Source organism: Euleptes europaea, chromosome 17 (genome assembly GCF_029931775.1).
Source record: "Euleptes europaea isolate rEulEur1 chromosome 17, rEulEur1.hap1, whole genome shotgun sequence".
Classification (NCBI taxonomy): Eukaryota; Metazoa; Chordata; class Lepidosauria; order Squamata; family Sphaerodactylidae; genus Euleptes; species Euleptes europaea.
Window position 1 is genome coordinate 40,839,658 of NC_079328.1, and position 20,757 is coordinate 40,860,414.

Consider the following 20,757-nt stretch of genomic DNA (forward strand, 5'->3'; position numbering starts at 1 on the left):
CCATATAAAAGTCTATAACCAGAGCAAGAAGAACCAAGTCTCATAAAAGTCTATAACCAGAGCAGGAAGTAAAGAGCAAAGGCCCAGTAAGATGGAAAGCTTAGATTTATCTTTGTGCCTCTCTTACTCCGTACTCTTAGATTCGAGTCCAGGAGCACCAGAAAGACCAACAAGGGTTTCAGGTAGGGTTGCCAACCTCCAGGTGGCGGCTGGAGATCTCCTGCTATTATAACTGATCTCCCGGTGACAGAGATCAGTTCACCTGGAGAAAATGGCCGCTTTGGCAATTGGACTTTATGGCATAGAAGAAGAAGAGTTGGTTTTGATATGCCAACTTTCTGTACCACTTAAGGGAGACTCAAACCGGCTTACAATCACTTTCCCTTCCCCTCCTCACAACAGACACCTTGTGAGGTAGGTGGGGCTGAGAGAGCATGACTGGCCAAAGGTCACCCAGATGACTTCGTGTGTAGGAGTGGGAGAACAAATCCAGTTCACCAGATTAGTCTCCGCCGCTCATGTGGAGGAGTAGGGAATCAAACCCGGTTCTCCAGATCAGACTCTACCGCTCCAAACTACCGCTCTTAACCACTATACCACCACACACATTGAAGTCCCTACCCTTTCCAAACCCTGCCCTCCTCAGGTTCTACCCCCCAAAATCTCCAGGTATTTCCCCAGCTAGAGCTGGCAACTCTAGTTTCAGGGTATAAGCCTTTTTTGCATCAAAGCTCCCTTCACCAGACATGAGTAGAAATGGAGATTTCTGAGTCCTTTTAATCTAGACAGCAGACCAACACAGCTACCCTCTGAAACAATCTCCATACTCTAATTCATTTACAACATTTATGCCCTGCCTTTTCACAAACAGACCTTGGGAAAGTTTACACGGTAAAGCCCGGAAAACAGTTACAACATCTTGAAGCCAATTCCAGCTGTAATCAATCTTCTACTCTGTCTCCCAGGCATCATCAGCGTCAGAAAATGTTGCCATCCAGATTACTAAAGGGTAAGCCCTGATTCTATGACCTTAGGCCAGGGGTGGGGAACCTTTTTTCCGCCAAGGGCCATTTGGATACTTATAACATCATTCGCGGGTCATTCAAAATTATCAACTTAAAAATTAGCCGACCAAGCCCCAAGCTGCCCCAGATGACACCCCCACCCCCGGCCCAGGCAAGCAGGCAGGCATCCAACCGGTGGCGCACTCGGGGGGCGGGAGAAAGGTTCCTTTTCTCTGCAAAACAAACTCACATCCGCCTTGAATAGAGGCTATTCCTGTCCCCGGAAGGGGGCAGATCACCAGTCTTAGATCCTTCTGAGCTAGAGATCTGCCAGGACCAACAAAGGACCAGACCAAATGATTTCACGGGCCTTATATGGCCCCCGGGCCTGATGTTCCCCACCCCCGCCTTAGGCAGATCATGAGAGGGAGGGCATCTTGGCCATCTTCTGGGCATGGAGTAGGGGGTCACTTGAGGGTGTGTGGGGGAGGTAGTTGTGAAATTCCTGCATTGTGCAGGGGGTTGGACTAGATGACTCTGGTGGTCCCTTCCAACTCTATGATTCCACCTCCCCACCCCCACAGCTCTCTGATATTCAGAACAGCCTTGCAGTTAATTTGTCCCTGCCACTCTCTACAATTTCTTCCAGGAACTGTGTCATCACAAAGAGCAAGAGATTAGTATGCTGATAATGTAGAAACGATGCAGATATTGTGGCCACAGCATCTGTAACGTTCTATGTCTATGCCAGTTCCACTAACACATGCCGAAAACTAAGTTCAGTGTAAATCCAACTTTATCTGACAGCAAGATGATTTATGGGCATCAACCCTGCAAAGAATGCTCTTGTGATACAACCACACATGCTTCCAAACAGTTGTAAATACATTTGGGTTACCTGCCAATTAGTATTTGTGGCGTTGCAGAGTTGGTCGGTACTCCAAAAACATCAGGAACTAAATCACCATTGAAACTGCAACAAGAAGAAAAAGCTGAGTTTTTCCAGTGGCACAACTAAATAGTAGCCCAGGTCATAATTACACTGAATAACTGTAAAATGCTACGCTGCCCCCCCCCAAAAAAAAAAACTCTAGAGCCTTAAAAACCTAAAAAGCAAAATCTGTATGAAGCCCATATGTGAACTTACAAAAGAGAGAGAGAACGACCTCCTTGACTTTATCATTGTATTTGTTGTGCGTCGGTCCAATTTAAGTACTTCAAATACTTGAAGGACTGTCATATAGAGGTGCCGAGTTGTTTTCTGTTGCCCCAGAAGGTCGGACCAGAACCAAAGGTATGAAATTAGATCAAAAGAGTTTCCATCAAGACATTAGGAAGAACTTTCTAACAGTTAGAGCAGTTCCTCAGTGGAACAGGCTTCCTTGGGAGATGGTAAGCTCTCCCCTGGAGGTTTTTAAGGTTAGATGGCTGTCAGAAATGCTGATTCTATGACCTTAGGCAGATCATGAGAGGGAGGGTGGAGTAGGGGTCACTGGAGGTGTGGGGGAGGTAGTTGTGAATTTCCTGCATTGTGCAGGGGGTTGGACTAAATGACTCTGGTGGTCCCTTCCAACTCTATGATCCTAAGTTTAAAACTCTTCCCATAATAAAACATACTTACTCCATGATTAGTGGCTCATCTTGAAAAGTGTTGTTTGATGAAATGTTACGATAGGTATCTGAAAACACAATTTAAAAAATTTACCTGGGTTTCCTGGGTTTTGGCATCCCTTTTCCTGACTAACTATCAGTGACAGATGGCTATGATCCACCTTTCTCAAATGAACCATTTCTTTAAACAAAGTTTAAAGAACTTCAGCACAATATGAAAACCTTTAAGAGATTTTTCCACTATTGCGGTCAATTGGGTTGAACTCTGACTGGATGGTGTCCTCGATATAGCACTTTAGTAAGCATCTATCAGTATTTACAGCAACCATAAAAAGACGACTAGCATTATTGTCACTCCCACACTTCAGAGAGAGAGATATGAAACTGGGAGGAGGAGGAAGAAGAAAAAGAAGAAGAGTTGGTTTTTATATGCCGACTTTCTCTACCACTTAAGGCAGAATCAAACCGGCTTACAATCACCTTCCCTTCCCCTCCCCACAACAGACACCCTGTGAGGGAGGTGGGGCTGAGAGAGCTCGAAGACAGCTGTGACTAGCCCAAGGTCACCCAGAAGGCTTCACATGTAGGGGTAGGGAAACAAATCCAGTTTGCCAAATTAGCCTCCGCCACTCATGTGGAGGAGTGGGGAATTGAACCCGGTTCTCCAGATCAGAGTCCACCACTCCAAACCACCACTCTTAACCACTATACCACACTGCTCGCTGGAAACCAACTGGAGTGTACAAAGCCAGCAGGTAAGCTGGGAACACTACAGATCAAAACTCATTCACCCTTTCTCAAAGCTACAGTGTATGGATAGGTTTGACCTAGAATTTTAAAATCGGGTTAACAATGTAGGTCAGAAGTAGCTTTGAGTTGGTTACAGGTGGGGCAAGGGAAAGAAAACATGATGCTTAGCTGCTCCTCCAAACAGATCATACTGCTAGCCAACTATTTGGACTGAACCCAATTCTTTTAATGTTTTTAACATCAGCAGTACTTACCTAGGTTTTGATTATTTCCCAAGTAAATAAGCACTGATAGGTCAGCACTGGTTTGATTCTGTGGGCGAGTTGTCAGGAGGACATCCATTTGTGAATCGCCATTATAATCGCCAGGAACCACGCTGGTTATCTCACTCCTAAAATTCAAGGGAAAAGGAAAAGTGGTGAGGGTCAATTGAACAACTTCCTCAAACGCTGTGAACAAAATTAACTTTGGGGGGGGAAGTAACTCTTCAATGATATTTTGTGCAGAATTTAGTTTCTAATTTATTTGTATTAACACATTTATTATACCCTGCCTAGGGATGCCAGGGCACCAGCTGGCATCTTAGGAGCATTTGGGCCAGGGCGATGGGTGGAAATGACATCCAGCCACATGTGATGTCACATCTGCCTGAAAACCCAGATGCAACATAAGCACACTGGGAGGTGCTCTGGCTGTCCCGCAAAAATGAGTTTTTGGAGAGGGCCAGAGCATTACCTGACACACTGACATCACATTTGGATTTCTGGGTGGACGTGATATCGCACATTGACAGACATCATTTCTGGCCCAGGCCATTCCTCCAGCTGCTTGGAGGAGCATGGGCAGGAGGGAGGACCAAACCATGGGTGGCCACCTACTGGAAGCAGGCAAATGCCATCCCTAATCCTGTCCCTTGAGCTACATGATCTAAAATACAGATTTAAATAATTTTATGGTCTACGAAGCCAGGTAAAAACAGAATCTCACATTTTTTTATTTACTTCATTCATAGCCCACCTTTCTCACTGGGACTCCAGGCAGATTACAACATTTAAAACAACATCACTAAAACAGTATGATACATACAACAGATGATGCAATACAGACTAAACTACACGGAAACATAACTAGTATGATTTGAAAAAAGTATCAGCAGCAATACTCAGCTTAAATATCGAAAGCAATGAGTGAATACAGGCATTGGACAAAGGCATCTCTAGTCCATGAAAGCTTATGCAGGAATTTAAACTTGTTGCTTTTCAAAAAGATGTTCATATATTTTGCTGCCACAGACTAATGCAAGGCTTTCTGAAAGAGTTCTGTCCTCAACTGAACTCTAGGGCAGTGGTGGAACAAGACCCTGCCCACTGTGACAACACTGAAAAGACCCTGCCCTACATAATCAGGTAATGCATCTTTGTTGAGGGCGACGTGCCAAGCAGACCTTTCCAAGGAACACCTTAGAATGTGAGCAGGGTCAGATCCTCAGTAGAATGCAAAGTCAAACATGAGCCCTAAATCATCTCCTTTGCTCTCCCTCCATTTGAACTCTTTGAGAATTTCAAGCTTACTTTCTAAACCCAGTTTTTAGTAACTGGCTCCCATACAGCATCAAAGCTGTTATTTGTAATTGGAAACGCTGTTGTAAATCTCTGCTGCTGGGCGCTCAGAATCCTAGCTCTGCTTTTGTACTTCTTGAAATCAATAATTCAACAACTCTGCGTTTGCCTCTTTCTTCCAACACATTAAGTACTTATACTCCCGGCAGCAAATAGCCTTGCTGTGAGCGTAGCTTTCCCCTTGCAAATGGATGCCTGTGTCACCAGTGAAGACTATCTTGAAGTTCCTTACAGCAACAGGACCGAAACAATCCGCACACTTCAGCCCAGCAATACCTTTCTCTACAGTCCAGCTACTGAGAATTGGATACATACTTGTACCTAATTACCGTCAAGGCTACTTAAACAAATAGTGGATTTTTGTTTAATGAGAATAATTGGAAAGTATGAAGGTCGTAACACAGCTAAAGATATGTTCGCATTTGCAGCAATGTGGGCTACAGCAAGCTGTAAATACCGAGCCTAGACCAGCAGTTCCAATGTCGATGATGAGCTTCTCCCTTAGCACACAAGCTCTAGTCAGGGCCTAAAGTAACAGAAGACCTGGCCCCAGTGTACCCTGCAATTCTGGGCTTCCTCTCACTGCCTGCTGCTTCCACTTGGGCCCACTTGGAGGGCCGTGGCTCAGTGATAGAGCATCTGCTTGGCATGCAGAAGGTCCCAGGTTCAATCCCCGGCATCTCCAGTTAAAGGGACTAGGCAAGTAGGCAATGTGAAAGACCTCTGCCTGAGATCCTGGAGAGCCACTGGCGGTCTGAGTAGACAATACTGACTTGGATGGACCAAGGGTCTGATTCAGTAGAAGGCAGCTTCATGTGTTCGTGTGTATAAATAGGGTCACGTGCTTAGTTACTACCCATTCCTCTTCATACAACGGTCACTGTTTGCCAACAAATGGCAATGTTAGTATTGTACCCTGTGTTTATTGCATCAGCGAGGAAACGATAGCAAAAACACAAGTTCATCAAAGTAAAAACAAGAGAAGCTGCCTTTTACTGATTCAGACTATTGGTCCATCAAGATCGATATTGACTGGCTGGCAGCAGCTCTCCAGGGTTTCAGGCAAAGCTCTTTCACATCACTTACTGCCTGATCCTTTTTAACTGGAAATAACAGGGATTGAACCTGGGACCTAGAAGCCACAGCCCCTGCTACGCAAGACTGCCCAAACAGTAAAGAAACTGAACATTGCGTCTCTTCTAGTCCGCAAGCCATGAACTATGAAGGCTGCCATTTTTCAGGGTTTCCTGATTTCCCCATACCCAAACCCAGACTTAATATTGTCCACGGCAAAATAAACTCAGCAACTGAGCAGATGAAACAAAACAATGAGAAGAACGAGACTTAAACTTTCTTGGATGGAATGAAAGAAAGACCCAACTTGCTATGTATACTTACTTCAATTTGAGACTGACTTTGGGTTTAAAATAGGGTTCTTTTTGGTCTGCCAAGAAGATAATTAATTCACTGCCTGAAAAGCAAAGAAACATGTGGCTTTAGATTAATGAAGTTTTTTGACCAGCAATTATTGCAAATTACAGAGGGGTTTTGAACCCTATCTCAGGGAAGAGTTTTCCACATCAGTTTGCGGAGGAATCCCAAAGCATCTCCCATGGAACTACTGCATTTTGTAGATGTTCCAGGGCCACGCTGTAAGGAATATACTCAAAAATTCTGCCATAGGTTTATGATCTAAACAAAGAGACATTGTACTGGTTCTGTACAATGCTAACAATAAAAAGTTGAGAGTAATGGAGACAACAGATGAAGGGACACACTAACAGTGCAATCCTAAATATATGTATTCAGAAGGAAACTGTGACAAGCCTTTTCTAATGACAGAGAGGGACTCACAGTTGTCCATTCTCTGACCTGGTTAGATTACTATAATGTTTTCTACACAAGGCTGCCTTTGAAGCTAATTCAGTAACTTCACTTGGACCAAAAGCAGTAGACAGATTAGTATAGGTTACTGAGCCCTGACCTGGATGGCCCAGGCTAGCCTGATCTCACCAGATCTCAGAAGCTCAGCAGGGTCGGCCCTGGATGGGAGACCACCAAGGAATACTAGTGTCTCCATGCAGAGGAAGGCAGTGGCAAACCACCTCTGTTAAGTCTCTCTTCCCTTGAAAATCCTACTGGGGTCATCATAAATTGGCTGCAACTTGATGACACTTTACATAAACACATAGGTTATTGAGTACACAGTACCAGTCTGAAAGGGACCTGAATCCAGAAAAGTGACAAATTTAGCAACAAACATCACTACTTTTAGCAAGGCATCCCCCAAAGGCAAGAACATGGATAAAACAGGAACAAAATCCAGGAGTGAGAGCGAGAATACCAATAATCTCACTGTTTCAATGCACGTTTTTATGCTGCATCGCTGTCTTTCAGCTTGTACCTTACTATTCATATAGGACAGGATTTATTTATTTTTAACTGTTGTTTTTAAAATACAATAATAATAAAAAACAGTCTTGTTTTGGAAGCCACCTAAGGTGAGTTTTTAGTGAGATACATTTTAAATAAACAAGGACAGGGGGAAGAAGACAGGGAAATAATATGCTCAAACTCTTTGGAGTGGGGGAGGAAAAAAAAGACTGCCAAAATGTCCAGGAAGGAAGTACTTCTGTACCTCAACAAGTAACTCAGTTGTGCAATTCACTTCCAGTGTATTAATGACTGCTAACATACGCAGTTTATAGAGTCCAGGAGAACATGTCCAGCATTGGCTATTAACCATGATGACTAAAGGGAACTGCCACACCCAGAGGTAGCAAACAACTGAAGCCCAGCAGTAGGAAGCAACACAAAAGGAAGGCCTTAACCTTTATGCCATTTGTTGGCCCTCCAGAATAACTTCCTGGCCACTGTATGAAACAGGATGCTAGACTACATGGACCACTACTAGTCTGATCCAGCAGGGACCCAAGATCTTACGATCGTGTCTCATCCCCCGCATTGTCTCATCGTGTCTCATCCCCAACTATTGCATTGTTACCCCTTCTTTCTTTTGCTCCTCGGGGAGGCATGGGTGGCCTCCATGAGTTTAGGCTCATGGCAACCCCCAGAAATAAGTTAAGCCAAAAGAGACGGGGGACGACACCTCCCAGTAGGGTTGCTAGGTCCCTCGGCCACCGGTGGGGAATGGGTGGGTAGTAGGGTTGCCAACCTCCAGGTACTAGCTGGAGATCTCCCGCTATTACAACTGATCTCCAGCCCACAGAGATCAGTTCACCTGGAGAAACTGGCTGCTTTGGCTACTGGACTCTATGGCATTGATGTCCCTCCCCTTTTGAAACCCCACCCTCCCCAGGCTCCGCCCCCAAAACTCCAGGTAAAGAGCAAACGCCCCTAGTGGGTAGGGTTGCCAGCTCCAGAAACTCCTGGAGATTGGGTGGACGGGGCCTGGGGAGGACAGGGACCTCATTGGGGTATCCGCGATCCAAAGCATCCATTTTCTCCAGGGGAACTGATCTCTACAGTCTGGAGATGAGCTGTAACCCCAGGGGATCCCCAGGGCCCACCTGGAGGCCGGCTTCCCTCCCTCCCAGCGATGATGGAGGATCCGAACCCAGGCCTCCCCCCGCTCAGGCGCCTCCCGCGGGCTCTCACCTCCCCTCAGCACGAAGATGTCCGTCTGCTTGTCGGAGTTGAAGTCCCCGAAGGCGGCCACCGTCCCGAAGGCCTGCTCCCCGAAGAGCTGGGCGGTGACATCCTGCAGGGCCCAGCCCGGCCTCCCCGCCAGCAGGACCAGGAAGAGGGCGAGGGGGACAGGGAGCCCGCCCGGAGCCCTCGGCCAGGCCAGGCGGCGAAGCCCCATGGCTCGGCGGCGACCACAACCCCCCGGCCGGCCGCCGCGGCGACCATCCCTCAACAGCGGAGCGGCAGGGAGCGGCGGCGGACCCCCGCCCGTCACCATGGAGCCCTCCCGGCGACGCCTGTCAGAGCCCGCGCTCCGACTTCCGGGTTCGCTTTACGGCGTCGCGCCGTTTGGCGGCCGCGCGCAGGCGCAGGCGCGACGGCCCGGCTGGGCGACCGTTAACGGCCCAAGGGGGGGGGGTGAGAGGAGTCGGAGGTTTTGTTGCTGTCGGCCTTCCTATTGCCGCTCCTGTCGCCTCCTCGGCCTCCATGGCGTCCTCCCTGGCCGATGTGAGCTGGAAAATGCTGGAGCTGAGGGCCCGCTCCAAGCGTTCAGGTCTGACCCCCCTCTCCACCTCCGCTTGGGCTTGGGGAGGGGGAGCTTAGCTTGCCTGAGGCTGCCAAGGGGGGAATGCTGCCTAGGAACACCGCCCCATATCTCTTGTTTCTCCCCCCATAGCCCTGTTCCCCCCATAGCTCTTGTTTCTCCCCCCCATAGCTCTTGTTTCTCCCCCCCCATATCTCTTGTTTCTCCCCCCCATATCTCTTGTTTCTCCCCCCCCATGTCTCTTGTTTCTCCCCCCATAGCTCTTGTTTCTCCCCCCATAGCTCTTGTTTCTCCCCCCCCATAGCTCTTGTTTCTCCCCCCCCATAGCTCTTGTTTCTCCCCCCCATAGCTCTTGTTTCTCCCCCCCATGTCTCTTGTTTCTCCCCCCCATGTCTCTTGTTTCTCCCCCCATGTCTCTTGTTTCTCCCCCCATGTCTCTTGTTTCTCCCCCCATGTCTCTTGTTTCTCCCCCCCATGTCTCTTGTTTCTCCCCCCATGTCTCTTGTTTCTCCCCCCCATGTCTCTTGTTTCTCCCCCCCATGTCTCTTGTTTCTCCCCCCATGTCTCTTGTTTCTCCCCCCCATAGCTCTTGTTTCTCCCCCCATAGCTCTTGTTTCTCCCCCCATAGCTCTTGTTTCTCCCCCCATAGCTCTTGTTTCTCCCCCCATAGCTCTTGTTTCTCCCCCCATAGCTCTTGTTTCTCCCCCCATAGCTCTTGTTTCTCCCCCCATAGCCCTTGTTCCCCCCATGTCTCTTGTTTCTCCCCCCCATGTCTCTTGTTTCTCCCCCCCATAGCTCTTGTTTCTCCCCCCCATAGCTCTTGTTTCTCCCCCCCCATAGCTCTTGTTTCTCCCCCCCATAGCTCTTGTTTCTCCCCCCCATATCTCTTGTTTCTCCCCCATAGCTCTTGTTTCTCCCCCCCATGTCTCCTCTTTCTCCCCCCAAGTCTCCTCTTTCTCCCCCCCTTTCTCTCTTCAACTCCATATTTTACACTTATGATACTCTTTTATATCTGACAGCTGTCAACGGTTCCTCCTTCTCCTTCAGGAGCCCCGTGTTGCTTTTAAAGATTGCTCCGGCATAATCTCTAGTGGATGAAGCCCCTGTTTCACGTGCACGAAGTGTACACTTGCTAGGCAGAGACACAGGCAGTGCCTAACCTACCCTGCGGGGTTGTTGTAAGGCAAAAATAGTGGCAGGAGCAATCCACGTATACCGCCATGAGTACTTTGGAGGGAAGGTGGGCTAAAAGGCACTAAAGGTTTTCAGCAGTGTGTGTCACTTTCAGTAGAACGTAAATGTTTTTCTAAAACGTTTATGTCCTGTCTTGTTTCCTTAGACTCAAGGTGGCTAGCATTGCAACAACAAGTTATGAGGGCACAGAAATGTGTCTGCTAACAAGATAAAAACAAATATGCAGGGTAAAAACAAATATTTCCAACCAATGTAAATTAAAAGCAACTGCATGAAGGCTGTGTCTCTGTTTAGGATTGCACTAGTCGACAGTGAGTGATAATTCCAGATCGGTAAGGCAGGAGTCCAGCATTACTGTACACATGAAGCTGCCTTGTACTGAATCAGACCCTCAGTCCATCAAAGTCAGTATTGTCTACTCAGACCGGCAGCGGCTCTCTAGGGTCTCAGGTAAGAGGTCTTTCACATCACTTACTTGCCTAGTCCCTTGAACTGGAGATGCTGGGGATTTAACCTGGGACCTTCTGCATGCCAAGCAGATGCTCTACCACTGAGCTTCTGGGACTAGAGCTCACTTCATCAGATGCATGATGCATGAATCAGACGCATATATACATTAGCTGGATATATTTATATGAAAAGGTATAAACAACAAAAAGATGAGAGTTGTTACAGAGAGACGCCAGTTTAAAGCAGGATTCAATCAGAAGAGTAATCAAGCCCAAAGAGGACCCTGCCCAAATGTGGACAGGTAGGCAGATCTAACTGAGGAAAGTGCAGCGTGAAATGTGATTGGCAGATCCAATTAAGTAACATGACCACGTAGAGACACAAGTGAACTAATGACCATCTATCAAGGGTGGGTTATGGTGAGATATTAAGTGCCTGCCATGAGTGAGAAAATCCCAAATCCTTGTTCAAACCTGCTTATGCAAGCTCTCTAATAAACCAGAGGTCCATCTAGTCCAGTGTTCCCCCTGTGGCCAAAGGCAATAGTCATTCCTTGTTGCTGCCCTGTCCCGGACCACTGGTATTCTGTGATATACTGCCCCTGAAAGTGGAAGTTCAGTTTGGTCATCATGACTACCTGTACTCTGTCTGGTTTTCTAAAGCAGGAATGGTTGCTTGAATATGAAGCTGTCTTATACTGAATCAAGCTATTTCAGGATTGTCTATTCTGATGGGCAGTGGCTTTCAAGCAAAGAAAGGTGCTTCCTGATGTGCAAGCAACCTCCTTTAACTGGATATACCAAGAGCTGAATTGTGACCTTCTGCATGTGGTCTGCCACTGAGCCACAACCTATGGGTGGGCCCATGGCTCAGTGTTATAGCATCTGCCACAGGTTCAAACCCCAGCATCTCCACCTAAAAGGGTCAGGTAATAGGCAGTGTGAAAAAACCCTGCATGACACCCATGAGAGCTTCGGTCAGGCAAAGTGAACAATACAGACCTTGATAGACTAATGGTCTGACCGGGTATAAAACGACTTCATGGCTTCACATCCTAGCCCTATAGTCTGTAAGTCAATCACTGTCTTTCCATGATTTCTTATGAAGCTTCCTTATGCTTCATAGAATCATAGAGTTGGAAAGGATCACCAAGGTCATCTAGTCCAACCTCCTGCACCATGCAGGAAATTCACAACTGCCTCCCCACCACACACCCTCAGTGACCCCTGCTCCATGCACAGAAGATGGCCAAGATGCCCTTCCTCTCATGAGCTGCCTAAGGTCATAGAATCAGCATTGCTGACAGATGGCCTTCTAGCCTCTGCTTAAAAACCTCCAGAGAAGGAGAGCTTACCACCTGAGGAAGCCTGTTCCACTGAGGAACCCCTCTAACTGTTAGAAAATTCTTCCTAATGCCTAGACGGAATATAGGCTATTGGACCAACTAGCTCAGCGTTGTCTACTCTGACTAGGAAAAAAATACAAAACCTTCACCTCTAGGTGAAGTGTCCTCAGGAGACTTGGTATATGGTATTTGCTTTGAGATGGGGTGATCAGAAAAGTACACTGTTCTTTTATATTCTCCCCTGTGCCATTTCTCCTTGTACCCACCAGAACTGCCAATTGATGAGGAAAGGCACCTTAGCCTGGCGGGCTCTTTGAAGCATCGCTTGATCTGTTGAAATGGGTAGCTGAAGTTTAGTTTGCACAGCACGGAAAGAAAGCATCACCCCAGGCAGTCTCATAGTTCAAGATGGAATCTTCTATTTGTGGACCTGTTCCTGTGTAATTTAGAGCATCAGAACCGGCAGAAATGCCAGCAGCCCCACTGTTTCTTGTTGTTAGTTGCAGCAGCAGGGAAAACTGAGCTGCGTTTCTGCCTGCCATTCAGTTTTTAAAGTTACAGGAACATGTTCGTGTAAGGGAAGTGGCTCTATTTCCCTCCTGTCTGTTCTGTACTTACTTTCTTCACACTTGTCTAGTTTCTTCCACGTAGGAACTCTCTTCACTTCATTAACTTTACTTTTCATTTGCCAATTTCCCCCTGATTTTTTTCTCCTAGTCTACCCTCCTCCAGGTTCTTTGTCTTTTATTTTTTTTTAATTTAAATTTCTAATAAAGCCTCTGTAATAGCAACATGTCAGACAGAGAGTAGATGCATCTTTTGGCCTGTGACTGGAAGAACTTCACCTGTTGAATCTTTGCCTGCCACGCCAGTGGTAAAGATATAAGAGCTCTATCACAGAATAAGCTGGAAATACAAGCCTCTTCATACTTTCCCTTTTGCCAGCGTCTGTCCATCCCAAGTGTTTCCATTTTCCTCTTTTATGTAACATAGCTGCAGGCAGGATTAGAATAGCTATCCCACTGGATGCACATTCGGGCACGTGAAATATTTCTTCCTTTCCAACCCTGTGCTGAACTGGCACTTAAAAATTGAATGCCTTCATGAACAGGATTGAGCATTGACCAGTCGAAAAAGATTTGGTTAACTGACGGGTCAAATATTGTTCAAGTATTTTTAAAGCATTATTTTCATTAGAACATCAACAATTTTAATTATCATTAACTTTTTTTTAATGCCAAGTTAGTTAACTGTTCCTTGCCAGTATGAACACAATTTCTCAAATTGGCTCTTGTGAGCAAATGATTCCATAATGAACTTTTAAAAAAGATATGCTGTTACCTACATAGTGGCATTTTTGGCTTCACCGAATATTTTACAGTGTTTGTTTTATTTCTATGCCGCTTTTTCTTGTTGTTCGAAGTGGCTTACGATAAAACAAGCACATGTAAACATGAAGGCGAGTGGTCCAAGTGTATGTGACTATCGAGTCCTCAAGGTAGTTTACAGCAAATTAAAACATGCAGCATGAACTATATTTCCCGATATTAGTCACAGTTGCTGAGTTGCTCCTTCTCCCAGCACGAGAGGTCTTTATTGCCCTTGCGAGCCAAGCAGAGAATAGCCAGGTGCTTCTCTGCCTTCGACGATAAGAATAGCCACAGCTAAATAACAGGTGTTCAGTTGACAATATTTGACAAGTCACTTGTCCATTTGGCCAACCTTAATCACCAAGGTTTCATAATTTCCCCCAAATCTTGCCAAAGTAGCCTTCCTCCTCATAGGCATGCTTATTTTGCTGCACTGGTCTACTCAAGTGTCCTCAGGAGATTCCCCCCCACCACCACCACCTTACTTTTTCCTTAGCCATGGCAGTTAGAAATTGAGTCTCCCATTTTGTACATTGGGCAGAGCCAGCAAAGGATGGCTCTTCCATTTCCTAATTCGGTAGACTATCAGAGACACGCTGGACAGGATGGGCCTTCAGCCTGATCTAGCACAGCCGTCCTCCAGCTTGGCTGTGTATAACTGACTCCACCTTTCCTTTAGGGGGGGGAAACGTTCTTGCACATCTTTTCAGTCTTCACTCCCATATTTTGCTTTCTCGGTCTTCCGAAATCTATTTCCCCCCCTCACTTTCCTGCCCTTCATGACTTGACCTCTGCACCCGCCAGACCCTGTCTTCTCTTCCCCTTTCGCCATACACTTCTTTCTTCTGCTCTCCATTCCCTTGGCCCAGCGACAGCCCTTTCCCTTCCTTGGCCTGCGGCTATTTTTGTCCTGCTTAATCCATCTGGCAACTTCACAAATCACTCAGAGAGAGGGGCAGTAGCTCTGGCTGACACCGAAGATGCAAGCTCTGCTGTCGTCTGTTTACATGTGCCCTCCTGGCTCAGCTATAAATATCACTAATAAAAGTCTTCAGTGAAGCTATGAAGGAGCCTCCGTGGCTGGCATGATCTCCTGCATGTGTTCAGCAGTGTCTTGTTTTATTGCTGTAGGCCAGGGGTCCCCAGCCTTTTTGAGCATGTGATCACCTTTGCAATTCTGACTCAGGATAGTGGGCGCAAGCCGCCTAGGGTTGCCAACCTCCAGGTACTCGCTGGAGATCTCTTGCGTGGTGTAGTGGTTAAGAGTGGGGGTTTGGAGCGGTGGAGTCTGATCTGGAGAACCGGGTTTGATTCCCCACTCCTCCACATGAGCGGCAGAGGCTAATCTGGTGAACTGGATTTGTTTCCCCACTCCTACACATGAAGCCAGCTGGGTGACCTTGGGCTAGTCACGCTCTCTCAGCCTCACCTACCTCACAGGGTGTCTGTTGTGGGGAAGGGAAGGTGATTGTAAGCCGGTTTGAGTCTCCCTTAAGTGGTAGAGAAAGTCGGCATATAAAAACCAACTCTTCTTCTTCTGTTACAGCTGATCTCCAGCTGATAGAGATCCGTTTGCTTGGAGAAAATGGCCGCTTTGGCAATTAGACTCTATGGCGTTGAAGTCCCTCCCCTCCCCACACCCCGCCCTTTTCAGGCTCTTCCCCAAAAACTTCCTGCTGGTGGCGAAGAGAGACCTGGCAACCCTGTGGCCGCCACATGAGGTAGAGCCAACCACAAAGTGGCTGCCTCAGGAGGCAGAGCCACGTAGACCGAGGAAGCTGAAGAGCAGGGAAGAAGAGGGGGGATTAAAAATACACTGGGAAAGAGGGGTGAGGCGGAATGAAACAAACACTGGCGGCAGCTGCCACTGAAACAGTGTTATTTTGATCTGCATAGCCAATCAGAAGCCCAGCTGGGTAAGAACCCCAATTGGCCCTACCTGGCTTTCTAAAAACACTTGATGGGTACCAAGAAATGTGTTGCCAGGCACCATGCTACCCATGGGCAGCATGTTGGGGACCCCTGCCGTAGAAGTTTCTAGCCTTTATTGAAGCGCACTAAGGATTTAACACAAATTTGTAGCTCCTTCCCAGAGGAGTAGGGGGGGGAAGGAAGTTTTCTGCTTCCATTGCACATGCCTGTTGCTGCATAATGAGTGTCCCTACAACCACCACTGACCAGTAAATACAGTCATTTGGGCTTTGCTTTTCAAATTCACTTTTTGCTGTGATGGGTGACTTCACTGCAAATTAATGGAGTTATACTGTTAAATTTTGCCTCTCTTTGAATTCCACCCACTTCCACAAAGCTGAGCATGATGGAAATGCATGCTAGGCAACTTAGTAAACATTAACGCAGGGGTGTCAAACATAAAGAGAGCTCTTATCGAGCCAGCCAAGACAGCCACCCCCCTCCACTGTCGATCTGGGCTGGTAAGGCATGGCCCGACCAAGTGACATTTATGTCATATTTGGCCCTCGTAACAATTGAGTTTGACACCCCTGCATGAATGCATTCTTACTTCCCAAAAGTTATACTGCTTTGAACATTCAGTAACAGACCAATCCTAAAGAGAGTTACTCCAATCTAAGCCCATTCATTTCAGTGGGCTTAAACTGGAGTAACTCTTTAGGAGTGCACTGTAAGTGTTGTCTTATTTCCGTTAGAGCTCTTCCAACAGCATATTTCAGGCTATCAGGTCATAGTGGCGCTCTACAAATAATAGAAAGGTCAAAATTAAAGCAAGAGTAAGCAATAATGCAGATACCTTCTCCTTCCCTTTTGTATTTGACTTCCGGAAATCAGTTTGAATCCTCAAGTCCTGCTTTTATTGAAAAGCCCATACTGCAATAAATATACCTTTGTATACAAATAAACACATTTTATACAATATATGCTCTAATCAACTTCTCTATAGTTGAATGCATGCTAGAAAAAAAATTCTTGCCAACTAGATATATCGTAAGTTGATTTCAGTTAACCAGTGACGGACCCCCCAAATGTTGTTTAAATTTTCCATTTTAACCTTGCGTCAGATATCGCACAGACACAGTGATTCAAATACTAAATGCCTACCAGAGGATGGAATACTGTCCCGCTTGTTGATAGAAATTATGCCAATGTTATATAGGCATCAATGAAAGTACAGCCAGGGCTGCAAAACTCCTGGCTGCCTCGGCATTTTTATTCTGGCCCCTGTACATTTGAAGCACCCTCTGTTCAAAAGCTTTGCACTTCTCCATTTCCTGATATACACGAAGAAATTGCCTCTGCTGCTGCCTGTTGTTGACGCGAGTTTAAATCCAAGGGCAGTTCTTATAAACAACAAGTTGTAAGAACTAGAAACAAAACTTCGTGGTCTTGATGATTACGTTAGAGGGTTGCAAATATTTAACTAATGCTTGTGGGCTTTTTAAAAGCGTTAGAAATGGGGGAAGGTGTTTGGAGATTTGAAGCAGATTATTTAAATCATGCTAACATATTTTCAGAAGCCCTCACTGAGGTCAGAAGCATTGATACAGACATGATAATTCAATCCCGAGTATATCTGGCAGGATCAATCTTGTGTCCAAATACTGCAAACCATTATTTGCCTGTTAGGGTTGTACAAATATTGGGCTTTCTAGGATCGAGACCCAAATCATGCAACAGTACATTCCCCCTTTATACCATTGATTGGCGCAAACTTGCTTTGACCAAGCTAAATAAGTATGTGATTGAATGTTAGTAGACCATCTCTGAAAAATGGTTTGCCATTAATGGCTGCCTGTACTTAAGTCTGTGGAATAGAATATGCATGGTACTGATAATGGTACATAGTTATTCATACAATTTGTAAAAGACAGGTCAATTTGGACTAGGGATGTATTTATCACAGCACAGAATACTTTTCCCCACCTTCTTTGGTGTACATACTCAATATTATCTGGCATTATAAGAAACATTAATGCCAAATAATGTTATTGGTGTAGACCATTTAACGCACCTTATGTAAATATAGGTAATAGGACTTCAACCAGTGAGATTTATTGAAAGTTATGAGGAATTAAGTTTTGGACTACAAAAGGAAAACATAAAATATAGTGAATCTAAAATATAATGAATCCAATTACCCCCTTTATTGTACGCTGCATCATGTTATTAACTCCGCTAACACCGCTTTTGCTTAATTTAAAGCTGATTTCCTCTAACCCTCACTAACCATTTCCCAACATTGCTATAGTTTAGCCTGAGACGTTTGTGGTTAGCTGCGGCAGCTTGAAATGGCCAGTTTGGATGCTGACACGGCCGCCTCTGCTCGTGCTTTCTCGTGGCTCGGTAAGTCTGCCGACCTTTTACGGGTCACTTTTTTTTTGATGTTGTTTTGTGCTGGTCTCTAAAAAGTGTGATTGCTTATCAATACATTTAAAAAAAATGTCGACTAAAGAAGGCTATGGCGTTCTCTGGATTTGTTTGCATCATAAGGATTTGAGCTCTCTGGGGAATAAACTTTGGAATCAATTAAATTAAATCAAAAGAGTTTCCGTTTAGACATTTAGGAAGAATTTTCTAACAGTTAGAGCAGTTCGTCAGTGGAACAGGCTTCCTCAGGAGGTGGTAAGCTCTCCTTCCCTGGAGGTTTTTAAGGTTAGATGGCCATCTGTCAGCAATGCTGATTCTATTACCTTAGGCAGATCATGAGAGGGAGGGCATCTTGGTCATCTTCTGGGCATGGAGTAGGGGTCACTGGGAGTGTGGGGGGGGGACGGTAGTTATGAATTTCCTGCATTGTGCAGGGGGTTGGACTAGATGACCCTGTGGTCCCAACTCTGATTCTATTACTCTAGAGCAGTGGTTCCCAACCTTTTTTTGACCAGGGACCACTAGGACTTTTTTGTTTGGTGCAGGGACCCCAAGGTTCAAAATAAAAATTCTGAGAATTTGAAAATAAACTTTAATCATAACTGTTAGTTAAACATTAAACTTAGAATAATATTTGAATATATATTTTTATAATAGAGAACTTTTAATTGAAAATATTAATTTATTATGGGTTTATAACTTTGTTTCGCAGACCTTAATTTAGTTCTCATGGACCCCTGGTTGGGAACCAGTGCTCTAGAGTGTCACTGAGCTACTCAGGCTCAGCTGCACATGGCTCTTTGATGTGCCCTCTTTGGCTTTTCTGAGCGCTGTTCTCCAATATAGTGCCTGTCTAATGTTTCAGGAAAATGGCCAAGGCCCTTTCCTGGTGGGACCTGTGGTTGACAAATGGTTCCCACCCTGATATAGCCACTGCCAGAGGAACGGGTAAGCTGTGAGTCTGCCTGAGGGGAAGGCCTCACGCCAGGGATAGAAGTAAATATGGCTCTTCTGATTGATGGTAGATGTGATTCTCTCCATGAGGGGCACATCAAATACCGCTGGGCTAGATCCTAAGAACAGTGAGTACAGGTCTTCCCGCCTGTGCCCACTTTCTGCAGCTGCCTGGCAGCGGTGGAAAGTGCCATCAAGTCACATCAACTTGACCCCACTGCGATCCCATTGGGTTTTCAAGGCAAGAGACAATCAGAGGTGGTTTGCCCTTACCTTCCTCTGCATAACAACCCTAGGCATCCCTTGAGGTCTCCCATCTAAGTACTAACCAGGTCCAACTTTGCTTAGCTTCTGAGATCTCATGAGATCAGGCTAGCCTGGGCCATCCAGCCACCTGCACCTTCTAAAAATGTGGAAGCTTTTTGTGGCGTGAAACAAAACATCTGCTCATTGCTGGGGCTCAAAGTACTGTCCCAGTCCCAGTTCAAAATCTGGCATATGTAGCTTTATTTAGAATCAATACCTTTCAGAATGGGGATGGGGCCATGGCTCAGTGGTAGAGCATCTGCCTAGTATGCAGAAGGTCCCAGGTTTGATTCCCGGGCCGGCACCTCCAACCACTTAAACCCAGGGAATCGTATGTCACTGGGGTTTTGCTAACACAGCCATTCAGGCAACGTAGACACATATTGTTTGTTAGTCATGGGTTTGCCACAGGAGTGTGACATTGTGGGAAGCTGATGACTTGACTGAACATAAGGAGAGATAACTTTGTGGGCTTCGTAGAGGCACCTGGTTGGCCACTGTGTGAACAGGCTGCTGGACATGATGGACTTTGGTCTAATCCAGCAGGGCTTTTCTTATGTTCTTAACCAAAAGTGTTGGGTAGTAGGTGATGCGAAAGACCTCTGCCTGAGACCCTGAACAACACCTGCCAATCATGGTAGACAATATTGACCTTAATGGACCAGTGGTCTGATTTGGTATTAAGCAGCTCTGTCTGTGTTCATGTGAGAAATTTAAAAAATAGCAATATCTCCTATTGCTGAACTGTGTGTTCCGTACTCTTTATTCCTCTATACATCTGGTAGTTTTAGGTTTTTAAAGAACGTTTAAAAAATTTTCATTGCATTGTTAGCCGTGATCTACTCTGACAGCAGAAGGACAAAGCATGGAAGCACGTCAGAAACTTAGCAGGTTGGATGCATCTGATGACCTAGGCTATTGGGGAGGGCATTTTTACCACAAGACTGAGTTGCTGTCTTGTTTGGAGATCTGTTACTATACGGAAGCATTTTAATGTACAATTGATTGGTTCAAGGATGCATTTCACCAGCAGCACAAGTTCGCAGTCGCCTTTGAACCTGTCAGAGCCTTCATCGTTACATTCATGTGCCATGTTAAAATAGTATAAAATATATCATAATAATCCTTTGAAATGTGGTGTTGGAAGAGTGTTACGGATACCGTGGACTGCCAAAAAAACAAATCAGTGGATTATAAATCAAATCAAACCTGAACTGGCCCTAGAAGCTAAAATGACTAAACTGAGGCTATCGTATTATGGTCACATGATGAGAAGACAAGAGTCACTAGAAAAGACAGTCATGCTAGGAAAAGTTGAATGCAGCAGGAAAAGAGGAAGACCCAATAAGAGATGGATGGACTCAATAAAGGAAGTCACAGCCCTCAGTTTGCAAGATCTGAGCAAGGCTGTCAAAGATAGGACATTTTGGAGCACATTGATTCGTAGGGTCGCCATGAGTCGGAAGCGACTTGACGGCATTTAACATACACGCATATCATAATAAATCTATAATTCAATCTATAATTCATTCTTGTCGCGTGTTCATGTGCCTTACCAGGAGTGGTCTTGTGGCTGTTTACAAAGAGTCCAGCTACAAAGGAGTCAAATTAGTGATGTAAT

The 20,757-nt window shown here is 45.7% G+C and overlaps 2 protein-coding genes and 1 non-coding gene across 4 annotated transcripts in view; 2 read left to right on the forward strand and 1 right to left on the reverse strand.

The window, feature by feature from the left end:
- The window catches only part of ITFG1 (integrin alpha FG-GAP repeat containing 1), a 123,167-nt gene extending 114,258 nt beyond the window's left edge, over positions 1–8,909 (reverse strand). Inside the window, exons 1-5 of the mRNA XM_056862574.1 lie at positions 8,603–8,909; positions 6,383–6,455; positions 3,620–3,756; positions 2,626–2,683; positions 1,903–1,977 (exon numbers count right to left, since the gene is read on the reverse strand). Of these exons, the coding sequence (XP_056718552.1) occupies positions 1,903–1,977; positions 2,626–2,683; positions 3,620–3,756; positions 6,383–6,455; positions 8,603–8,909 (650 nt within the window). The remainder of the gene's footprint in view (positions 1–1,902; positions 1,978–2,625; positions 2,684–3,619; positions 3,757–6,382; positions 6,456–8,602) is intronic.
- Positions 8,910–9,097: 188 nt separating this feature from the next.
- The window catches only part of PHKB (phosphorylase kinase regulatory subunit beta), a 152,886-nt gene continuing 141,226 nt past the window's right edge, over positions 9,098–20,757 (forward strand). For both annotated transcript variants that reach the window (XM_056862527.1, XM_056862526.1), the window contains exon 1: positions 9,098–9,185. In XM_056862527.1, coding sequence (XP_056718505.1) covers positions 9,119–9,185 — 67 coding nt within the window. In that variant the 5' untranslated portion in view covers positions 9,098–9,118. The remainder of the gene's footprint in view (positions 9,186–20,757) is intronic.
- TRNAT-AGU (transfer RNA threonine (anticodon AGU)) lies at positions 19,370–19,443 on the forward strand. The gene has a single exon. It is a non-coding gene; the product is annotated as a tRNA-Thr (tRNA).